Here is a 12,260-nt window from a genome sequence, read left to right on the forward strand (position 1 = left end):
AATCTCATCCATGTCCATCATCATAAGCCATCCATCATCATCCATCATCCTCTCATTCCATTCCATCTATCCATCCATCCAGCTCATCCATCATCGATCCATCATCCTATCCATCGCAGTCATCCATCTCTATCATCCATCCATCTCCGCATCACGATCCTCCATCTCCATCTCTCCATCCATATACCATCTCATCCATCCATCAATCCATCCATCTCCATCCATCCATCCATCCATCCATCATCTCATCCATCATCATCATCCTCCATCCATCCATATATCCATCCATCTATCCATACATCATCCTCATCATCCATCCATCCATCCCATCCATCTCATCCATCATCCATTCTTCCATCCATCCATCCATCCATCCTTCATTCATCATCATCCATCCTCCAACATCCAATCATTCATCCTTCATCCATCATCCATCCATTAATCTATCCATCTACCCATCCATTATTCATCATCATCCATAAATCAATCAAATCAATCAATCAATCAATACCAATCAATCAATCAATAAATTAATCAATCAATCAATCAAATCATTAAATTAATAAATAAATCAATTATATGAATTCTAATCAATCAATCAATAAATAAATCAATCAATCGTCTCTCTGTCCGTGTGTCCGTCCATCCGTCCGCACATCCGTCATCCATCTACAAACCAACTGTTCTCATATATGCAATAAACACATTTTATATAGAAGTGTGACAATATAGCATAACAGGGATTGAGTATGAGATATCTAAATATGTTTTTTTCCGTCCGCTTGCCACCTTATAGATGTTTTGGTGGTTTCCCAAAACATATATGAACTTGATTCTTTCGCAATCACTTGATACAAAGTTCGAGCCGGATTGGACACAGGTCATCCTGTGAGTATATGGCGTATATTGGCGCGCTTGCCACATGCGCGTATGCATAGTGTTTACGTTGCGTGCGTGTGCGTGTGCTTGTGGGTGTTTTCGTGTGGTGTCCATGTGTGTGCGCGTGTACGTGTGTGTATGCGTGTACGTGACGCTGAGCGTGAATCTGTGTGTGTGCGCGGCGTGCGATGTGTGTGTGTGTGTGTGTGTGTGTGTGTGTGTGTGTGTGTGTGTGTGTGTGTGTGTGTGTGTGCGTGTGTGTGCGTACGTGCGTGCATGCATGCATGCTTGCATGCGTCCGTTTTTCAGTGCGTGCGCATGCACGCGAGCATAGGATGTTACAAGTGTCTACCTATTAGCTGTAGCTGTAGCTGTAGCTGTACGATGTAGATGTGTAGTTGTAGCTGTAGGTGTAGCTGTAGCTGTAGCTGTAGCTAATTCTGTAGTTGCGCTACATTGAAGGGTTTGTGGACAGAGCTATCGAGCACGTGGCGCAAGGTGATCGCCGACATAAGCGTTTGACTACAGACAGTAAGGTGACGGTATAATGTTGATATACGAAAGTAATCGATATGCGAATATTCGACTTATGCAGATTGAACAATAAACCACACGTATCGCGTGTTGTTGTTCGGTGATGTGGCGTGGCGGTGGCGGTGGCGGTGGCGGTGGCGGTGGCGGTGGGCGGCGCGGCAGCGTGGCGGTGGCGTGGCGGTGGCGGTGGCGGCGGCAGCGGCGGCTCGGTAGTAGGTAGGGTGGTGTAGGGTGGGGGCAGCGGTGAAGTGGCGGCGGCGGTGGCGGTGGCGGCGGCGGCGGCGGTAGTGGTAGGGGTGTGTTGTCGGTGGGGCAGGGGTGAAGTGGCGGCGGCGGTGGTGGTGGTGGTGGCGTGTGTGGTGGGTCGTGGGCGGCGGTGATGGTGATTGTAATGGTATTGTCGTTGTTGGTGGAGTGGAGACGGCTGCGGCGGCGTCGAAGGTAGTGGCAGGCGTTGCATCTAAAAATCTGGTTGGTCAACTGCTACTAATAACAAGAAAATCACGATATACTTTTTATCGTATGCATCGGACAATTCTGTTTATTTAATTACTGCGTACTATCTTCGACCTCCGTCATCTTAACAGCTCTACATATTTAGGCGGAGACCATATACCGAAAGTCGAGTACCACCCGCGATGAGGTTAAAATTGGTACGTCTAAAAGACATTGGAATTGAAAATTTATTTAAAAATTAATTGTCGTAATCATTTGGGCAGTAAAGAGAAACGCAGTCGTTGTCATTCATTGATATAGAGTGGCCACATATTTCAGAAACAAATATATAATGGTTGGAATGCCTACACGTTTGGTATTTAAATCATCCCATTTAAAAAATCTTCTTCAATGTTTTAAATTTTTAGGGGGATAATCTTCCGAAACCTTGGCGGATCTCTATCCACTCACGCATGCGCAGAGCACAACGCGGCTTTCAATCTTCTGAGAGATAAGTGCGGATACGCTCCAGATAAAATACCACAACTGGAAGACGTTTCTCGTTTCATGAAAGGTATGTCCTGCCATATTGGTTAAAATGTAAAAATGCTTTATAATATTTCGATATAGGATATGACATGCGCATATTTATTTATTCATAAATATATAAATGTATTTATTTATTCGTATTATATAAAAATTATTTATTTATTTATTTATTTATTTATTTATTTATTTATTTATTTATTTATTTATTCATTTATTCATTTATTTACTTACTTATGTGTTCATGTATATACATACATGTGTTGTCTGCGTGCGTGTAGATATATGCACATGGAACGAGGAGATGCACATTTATTTAGCGATAATGTCATTTATAGGAAACATGTTGGTTTGTACGTGTTTTTGATGACATTTTTGCCTGTACACATGCAGGCAGGACCGGCTGGCAGCTGCGACCAGCGGCCGGGCTCGTCACGGCACGTGACTTTCTCGCCAGCCTCGCTTTCAGGGTGTTTCAATGCACTCAGTACATCCGGCATAGTTCCGCGCCCATGCACTCACCCGAACCGTGCGTATAAATACATCGATATATCGAACTGTGATTTCATATATTGAAATGAACCTCACAAATCAATCCGGCTCCTATATATTCGCGTCGTAACGCGAAAACGATATAAATTAATTGTGGTATTCGGGGGTTATGCGTATTTTGTTCGCTGTAACAAACTGGGCCATTAGGCGCCGACAAACATAACGCCACTTCTTGGCGCCTGCTTTTTGATGGATTAACATAGTTTCTTACAGCTGACGCAAATATCTGTAAGCTCTATTTCTAGGTTTCTACGTTTATAAACTTCCTCTATGCGAAGTTTTTCCTTCTCTAAGCTTCATCCCTCTAGAGATTGCTCCGTCTATAATTAAGCTTCCTCTTTCTGGAGTTTACTTCGTCAACGATCTCCTCTATTTAGGGTTTGTTTCTTCTATAAGCTTCCTCTATATACAGCTTGCTCCTTCTATAAGCTTTCTCTATATACAGCTTGCTCCTTCTATAAGTTTCCTCTATATAAATCTTGTCCCTTCTATATGCTTCCTCTTTCTGGAGCTTGCTCCGTCTATACGCTTCCTGTATGCAGAAGTTGCACTCTACATCTCTCTATATCGAGGTCTATAAGCAAGATTCTCGCTCTTTCAGTGACTGCGCGCACGAGTTGCTGGGACACGTACCGATGCTGTCTGATCCAGCATTCGCTGACTTTTCGCAGGAGATCGGTCTCGTCTCGCTCGGCGCGTCCGACGCCGACATAGAAAAATTTGCGACGGTGAGCGACCCGCGAAGACACCATGGCGAATCGTCCACCGGCACATGCGTCGTTCACTTTTATTTCCATGTCACGATCCTAGATGAAAATAAAAACACGTTTATACTAGTTATCATTTATTGATCTAGACGTTGGAGCTACGCCCATTGTACACTGTATACGGTCGCATCTATCCGTGCACGCACTATGCTGTACATTTCTGCAATTAGTGGTCGGCAGGAATAGCTATTATGAGATAAATTATAACGGGACGTGTCGAAAAGTAGGAGTAGGTAGTTTTAGGACTGCTCCCCTTCTATATGAATGCCCCCTAACTTTAACCCCAACCCTATCCCTATTAAAATGAATCCAAGGGTTCAAAAATCAATTACCAATTTTCTGGCAATTTCCATTAATTGCCCATTTTACATAATTCCATATAATTATCCAGGCCATAATTCACCACTCAACTTCCATAATTCAACTTCGATTAACAGATTTATTAGACGAGGGGTTTCGTGGGCGTGCTGCTAACACAATCAGGCCCTCACAAATACACATGCAACTGGCATATAATACATTTACCTGGCACGCAAGTCCTAATCACTGAACACACATCAGTACTATTCATGGATGGCATAAACAGACACCCACCTTCTCTGTTCATGGTCCCTCTCAATACCCCTGACGTGAAATGCCGTGTCTATATAAACGGTCCCTATATTTAAAAAAAATCACCGCCAATGACGTATTATTCCGGGATAAAAGTGTCCACGAGATACGAAGATATATAATCAACTACTACCGCTACCGTATAAGATTATTTTGAAACGCCCCTATTTTTCAGATATACTGGTTCACAGTTGAGTTTGGACTCTGCAAGCAGGATGGGGCAATTAAGGCGTACGGAGCGGGACTGCTTTCGGCATTTGGAGAATTAAAGGTATTAACAGCGAATAACACTGGTGTGTTGGGGAGTAGGAACGAGCCAATAAGCCATTACATAACTGTCTGGTAATGTGATATCTTCTCAAAAACCGTTGTTGTGAATATGCAACATGTTCTGCTTGCATCTATGACAAATACGACATACGCATATACGCTCTCCTATGACACTATTTGTCATAGGAAGAATCTTCCTATGACAAATACGACATACGCATATACGCTCTCCTATGACACTATTTGTCATAGGAAGATTCTTCCTATGACAAATATTGGCGAGTCAACTTCGGTCCGCTTTACAGCTGAAATTCACTACTTGCGTTCATTAATAGCGCTCCTAAACTCCTATGATCCGCACAACACATACAACAATATTAATTTTGTCATAGGAAGAATCTTCCTATGACAAATAGTGTCATAGGAGAGCGTATATGCGTATGTCGTATTTGTCATAGGAAGATTCTTCCTATGACAAATAGTGTCATAGGAGAGCGTATATGCGTATGTCGTATTTGTCATAGATGCTAGCAGAACAGGCTGGAATATGCTACGCTTGTATTGTGGGTGTGCGCACGTTGGTTATATACTCATTAGCGTTGTGTGCGTGTGTGTGTGTGTGTGTGTGTGTGTGTGTGTGTGTGTTAGGTGTGTGGTTGTGATGTGTGTCGTGTGTATGTGTCGTGTGTGGTGTGTGTGTGATGTGTTGTCGTGTGTAAGGTGCTGTGAAATGTGTGTGGTGTGGTGGTGTGTGTGTGTGTTGTGTGTGTGTGTGTGTGTGTGTGTGTGTGGGTCACAGTGTGTGTGTGTGTTGTGTGCGTGCGTGCGTCCGCGTGCGTGCGCGTGGTCGTGGCGGTGCGTTGTGTGTGTGTGGTTGGTGGGTGTGTGTGTGTGTCACAGTGTGGTGTGTGATGCGTGCGAAAAAGCTTGTCGTGCGTCGCGTGCGTAGCCGTGGGGCGCGCGCACGTGCTGTGTTTGTGCTGTGTGTGGTGTGTAGTGTTGTGTGTGTGTGTGTGTGTGTGTGTGTGTGTGTGTGTGCGTGCGTGTGTGTGTGGGTGCGTGTGTGTGTGGGTGCGTGAGTGCTGTCGGCAGTCAGTCGTGTTAACATTATAGGCAGGAATTCGCGCATGAGAGCGTGCTGATGCTGTGAGTAGCTAATTGTTTACGCGTGCGCTGGTATTGTTAGTGTAGCGTAAACCTTAGTATTGTGCGCAGGTGAGTGTTGGTGTTTTGTGTGCGGACATTATGGTAAATTACGCGTTCGTGCATGATAATATTGTGCGTGCAGGTTACAAAGTGGCTGGGTACGTGCATATTGCTACTTTGTGTAAACGAGTGTGTACGCGCGTGTGTGTGCGTGTGCGCGTGCGTGTATGTGTGCGCGTGTGTGCGGTGTGGTATGATGTGTGTGTGGGGGGGGGGGCGTCTGTGAGCGTGCGTGTCTACGTGTGTATACAAGATGGTATTGCGCGCGCGTGCATAACGGTATTGTGCGTGCGTGTTAGTATTGAGCGTGTGTGGCTGCTCATGATGTTCGTGAATGGATATGAAGAGAGGACGGCATGACCAAATGTAAACAGACTTTGGGATGTGTCGACACACTTTTCGCTAAATTATTATCGCAGACTATTCTACATCGACGGCATACTATCGATAAATGCGCTAAATAAATATAATCATCTTGAGCGGCTACTGCGTATGTATAACGCTGTGCTCAAGTAATAAGATCAGACAGCAACAGAAGATCAGCTAAGTGGCAAATCTTCGCCAGACAGCCTCTAGGGAAATTAAGGATTGCCCAGTGCGCAGCGCATCCCTCACGGGACCTCACTTGTTTGATTTAACAATAATATACCTATCAATAAAGCGATATAGCGACGAATGAGATATAGCCAAACACATCGGTATAGAAATGAATACGCGCGATGAGTTGGGGGCTAAAAAAGCCATTTATTAAGTTGTTCATAGTATGAACCAAAAAACGGTTCCTGGAACTTATGGAAGTTATGGCTCTTTATTTACGATATTGTTGTGTCTTACAAAAAAATTACAGATTTTCGTGCATTTTTTCAATTTATTAACTAAACTTAAACATTAAAAACAATTACAGGAACGCGCGATGAGTTGGGGGGTTCCTATAGGTATAATACGGTGATTTATCTCGTCAGCACGCTCTATCGGATGTGCCCGAGCATCGTACGTTTGATCCAGCTAGCACAGCAGTGCAAACCTACCAGGATTCCGACTATCAACCGCTCTACTTCGTATCCGAAACGTTTGAAGACGCCCGCGCGCAAGTTAGGTAAATGTGTTTGCGCTTTTTTATTACCTGCGTATGTACATGCCGTGACTGCGTGAGAGCAAGCGTCTGTTTGTGTGTGTGTGTGTGTGTGTGTGTGTGTGTGTGTGTGTGTGTGTGTGTAGGGGGGCAAAATGCTGTGCGTGAGAAGGTGAAAAGCAGGGGGAGAGGTAGCGTGGCGCTAGCAACTAGTTGTGAGATTAGAACATGTTCTATTTTCGCCAACTCGGAGTTGGTGAAATTGAGAAATCGGTCCAACTCGCCGATTGGCCAACATAAAGTCGGTAGTGTACACCCAGCGCGTGGGTAGCGTAAACCCGGCCCTTACGCTTAAAATTATAACAACCCTCTCGCCTATTTCGCCCGCCCGCTAGCCGGCCGTGTATGAGCCACGGTCCCGTAATGCGAGGATAGGATTCCCGGGTCGTAGCACCGGCGCGCGAGAAAGCGGGAAATCTCTTTCGCGTCGCCTTCCTCTCGTGTTCGGGCGGTGGCGGAAAGACGGAGATTTTATCGGATCAAGGCGTCTGCGCGAACGCGGCTGCGATGCGGACGTCACGATCTCGCGCCGCGACATCGCCGTGTCGGGACCGCCGATCCGGTGGCCTCGGGATTCGGCAAGGCGCGCCGTGGCTTCGGAATCTGCATGCGCGTGCAGCGAGAGTCGCCTCCCCCCCCCACTGCGCGCCCTCTTTCCTTCATGCGGATGAAAACGAATAATTAACAGGCGATATATGTTAGCTGTCGCTTCAGTATAGTATAGTAGTATAATAATTATTAGTATATATTATTATTAGTTATTAGTAGTGTATAGTAGTATATAGTAAATAGTATACAGTATATAATAAGAACAGAATAAAGAAGCGCGCATAACTTTATCCGTTAAGCTCTTCGTGTTATTAACTCTAGGTTTCATCGGATTTAAACCAAGATGTTTCTCCGCCGCCATCTTTGATCTCCACCCCCGCTTCGCGAGCGTACGATATTCTATCATGTGCGTCCATAGCTACGCCGCCGACGTGGCTATCTGACGTTAATCTGACCTTCGCGTTCTCGCGGAGCTGCATGTATTCACCAGGTTTTACTAGCCGATGGTCATCGTCTTCCTTGCTGAGACGCTGATGAACGCCGACAGAGTGCGCCACGGACGCGCGCAACGCCACCAGAGCGACGGTGGAGCCAACAATTTCGAAGAAAATCGGTACGGAATACAGCATCGGGGTGCCACGTTGCCGACAGTGGTGCCGCCACGGGGGATACCGTAACTGTCTGTGATTCCGTCACCAGGCCAAGCCGCGTGACGGCAGCGATGCCGCCAGGTGGGGCGACGGAGCGGTAGTTGTGCCGCCAGGCGCAGCTGCGCAATAGGCGGTGCCGTGGCGGGGTTCGTGGAATTTCCTATTTGCTTTCGGCATGAATGGGATTCGCAGACTAAGGAATGAAAATAGATCGTAGAATCCTAACGCGTGGTGACGTCAGCACGAGCGTGTCGGCGCGTCGCTCGCATTACTATTCACCGCGAGTCGCATTCCTAAGGTCCGGTCGGCCAATAAAATATGTTAATAGCTACAAACGAGGGCGGATATGCGCGATGTTACGGCGGCAGAAAGCACAAGCGACGGAAAAAACTCTAACGTCGTGCCACGCCCCCTACCGTCGCTACTTGTCTCCACCCCGATCGTTTGTCGATGATTTTTGATTATCAGCCTGTCCGTCTGTATGCGTGAGCGCATGCGTGCTCGTTCATTACCTAATACGTCATTCCACCTATCGTTGAACGTAAACGTATGTAAAGTAACGTAAATTATGTGAATCGACACTCTGGCCCCACAAACTTTGTTGTTACATAAAAATGGAGACAAAAATAACGTCGCGCGTCTCCGATGCGCATCCTGTCGTTCGCTATAGGAAGTACGTCGCCTCGCTGAAACGTCCGTTCGAGGTGCGCTACGATCCGCTCACGCAGACCATACAGGTGCTGGACAACGTCGATGAAGCCTCGAAGCTCGCTGACGCCATTCGCACCGACCTGCAGGTACTGTCGGTCGCCCTGCAGAGGATGAAGTCGCTGAGGGTCGCCAATTACTTCCAACAGCCTCGTGACGCTACCGTTGAAGATCCTTGACGCATCCGCGACGCTGACGTTGATGACGGCTGACGCTGCGTTTATTGGGGTGGCGGCGATGTTGTGTGATGCAGCCGTGACGCAGCTGTAACGCTCACGACGGTGACACGTGACGCAGCCATGATGCTGACGATGATTATGCTTGACGCAGCATTAACACTGACGGTTATAAAACATGACGCAGCTCCATGACGGTGACGCTGATGGTTCTTGACGCAGCAGCAACACTAATGTTTATAACGCATGACGCAGCTCCTTGACGCTGACGATGATGACGCTTGGCGCAGCAAGTCGACGGTTAATTTGCGGCTGGATGCAGCCGTTATGTTACGATGAAAAGAAAAGTAAACAGTCACAAACGAAACAGGTAGAGAGTTGAATGTGTTTGAACGTCACTGACGTTATGTTAATAAATACAATAGCACCCGCACATGACAACACACACTGTAGTCGTAGTCACCGTCATTATAATCATAATTATATATTAATGCCTGTTGTTGGGGGCACTATGCTCGCATAGTGTTGCGGAGGGAAGGTATAGTGCCCGAGCGGTAGCGAGGGCACTATTCCTTCCCAAAGCCACACTATGAGAGCATAGTGCCCCCAACAACAGGCATTGATGTTTTTAGTGCATCACATGACTTTGCAATCTACTCGGCAAATATGAAGTGAATAAAAAAAATCTGGAGCGCTCCATGTTGTTGTCGTCTGACTGATAACAACGCTGGTCTCGCCACCTGTCGATGACTCAGGAAAACTGCTACAGGTAGGGGAAATTTAATTCGAATTTTGAAATTTAATTCAAACAATGCAAATAACAATGCATATCGTCACCTTCTTAAAATAATAGCCTAAGTCACTTTTTGAGAAAAATTATATTTTTGCCTAAGTCGTCTCTTCATGATGCTGGCCACCTCTGGTAAAATGGCCTAAGTTCTTATCGAAAAGCCCGTCGAGTTTCATCCCTTCTTCGACACTTTGCCACATAAATAGGCATCATAGCCCGGCAGATATGTGCAATCAAGACGATTGAGAATGAAGATTCAGGGGAGAAATTGTTTTAAATGGAAATGGGTTAATTTCATTCAACTATATTGTTTGTAATGGGAATAAATATTTTGCCTAAGTCACTTACTCCAGAAGTAATTTGGCCTAAGTCCGGTGTAAAATTGCCTAAGTCACAACGGCATGTTCGTAAATTGGCCTAAGTCATTTAATTAACATAATATGTAACATATTTGACAGACCGCGTTATGTGTATTTCAAAAGTCATATATCCCCAAACCTTTCTGTGTGAAATGATTAATAAATGTCATATATTCAATATTTGGTTAATATTTTTCTGTTTTTCTCAAAACTTGAAAATATGACTTAGGCCATTATTTTAAGAAGGTGACGATATGATAAATGCAATAACATGAATAACAATGCGTCGCGCAAGCAATAGTGCCCGCTCAGGCGGGCACTATTGTTTCATAGTACCTGCGACGTTATCCAATGGAATTTCAACAATTTATCACGTGATGCACTAATAACTATATAATTGTTTTCGATCGAATTCATTGTTGAGAATTACGTTAATGTATTAATATATTTATTTGAGGTTTATTACAGTGCTCATTTTAAGATTTCTATACAGCGTCGATCTATAATTTTACTGTCCCAAAGCTATTTCTAAAGTGGAAAATGTGGGATTAACAATTTCTAATATCAAAGTAGATAATAGGAAACACCGTCGCCGCCACGTTTTATAAGATATTGGCTTTTAGCGTTGATAGTCAATTTAGTGACAGCTCCTTTTGCGAGAATGATTACGGTTTATTCGCGCTATTTTGCCGCGACGTTCGCATGTTGTGTGTGGAATTATAACCTATACCATTATGATCGTGAAAGTCAATTAGGCACAATTATTAGAGCACCTATTATAGCCGTGTAGGGTTGCATATATACCCTAGCTGGTATTGACAGTTACTCCATGAAAGCATCCTGCTGCGTTACACAGTAGTCTGGTAAATTCTTCGGTTAGTGGGTGAGCACACATGTTATTATAATCTGAAAATCCCATCTGTCTTTTTCTCTCTCTCTCTGTCTGTCTCTCTCTCTCTCTCTCTCTCTCTCGCTCTCTCTCTCTCTATATATATATATATATATATATACATATATATATGTACATATTCGCGACTACTTCCTCGTCTAACCTGACAATTCGTAATGAATACATTTCGATTTCATGTTTAATTAAATTGTCGGTCTCATTTTAATTTCTGCAAGAGTTTTCGAGTGTTCTCGTGCGACATTTCCCAGCGAAATTCCATGTCTCGGTACAGTGGTAATTTACGGCTTAAACACCGAGTAACCTATGAACGATAACTTATGCATATTGAACAGTAGGCGTTTTGCGTGAATGTAACAAAAATCACCGATATGAAATTGACCGTTTATTCACCATTAGCCTCTCTTCTTCTTCATTACACCCCATCGGTCTATAGACAACATTCTTTATGGCGTTGTGAAGTTATTGTCATTTTCAATATTTCATATTAACAAGGCGTGTTATTTTTAGCATTTATATGTGCTATATTTATTTCATGTGCAATATTTTCTAGCGGGCGTCCACATTGTAATGCGCGGAATGCACGACAATAGGTAATTGTAAGGTTTTGTAGTCACCTATACTGTAGACATAGAGTAATCATAGAGAAGCGTCAGCCTGCGCTCCGATGTTATATTTTTGTTATCAGAAATAGGTGGGCTAGAAGTAGGTACGATGTAGAACCATGCGACGGCAGGCGGAGACGATGTCTTATTATGTTACTTGTTCGTAATACAAAATGACAGAATTTAATAGGCAATTCACATGCACGGACGCACTGTCCTGATACACGTTGGCGATCGTACGGGCTAATTAGTAATAAAAAGACATTTCTGCTGTTTAAAGGCACCTGTGCTAAAGACCTGAAATATGTATTAAAGATCGGCGCAACGCAATGTATGAATATCTAGAATCGTGCTGTAGGCGTAAGGTCGCACAGATATATGCACTTAGAGAGTAGAGGCGTCGGCGGGCAGCCAAATTAGCAGCAATTGTCACGAAAAATATATTATATTCTAGGAAATAAATGATCCACTTCGCAAGCAATACGAAAAGATGCGTGATGCGTTATCTCTTTCTTTGTCATCGTAAAAATGTTTATTTATAGGAATATGTTAATATATATATATATATATATATATATATATA

At 44.3% G+C, this 12,260-nt stretch overlaps 1 protein-coding gene across 1 annotated transcript in view; it reads left to right on the forward strand.

The window, feature by feature from the left end:
- The window catches only part of LOC106805810 (phenylalanine-4-hydroxylase-like), a 47,875-nt gene extending 38,856 nt beyond the window's left edge, over nt 1–9,019 (forward strand). The window contains 6 exon segments of the mRNA XM_014807550.1: nt 2,277–2,422; nt 2,788–2,923; nt 3,548–3,674; nt 4,501–4,596; nt 6,764–6,897; nt 8,803–9,019. Of these exon segments, the coding sequence (XP_014663036.1) occupies nt 2,277–2,422; nt 2,788–2,923; nt 3,548–3,674; nt 4,501–4,596; nt 6,764–6,897; nt 8,803–9,019 (856 nt within the window).
- The last annotated feature ends 3,241 nt before the right edge of the window (nt 9,020–12,260 follow it).

Source organism: Priapulus caudatus, unplaced genomic scaffold (assembly GCF_000485595.1).
Source record: "Priapulus caudatus unplaced genomic scaffold, Priapulus_caudatus-5.0.1 Scaffold128, whole genome shotgun sequence".
Lineage (NCBI taxonomy): Eukaryota > Metazoa > Priapulida > Priapulimorpha > Priapulimorphida > Priapulidae > Priapulus > Priapulus caudatus.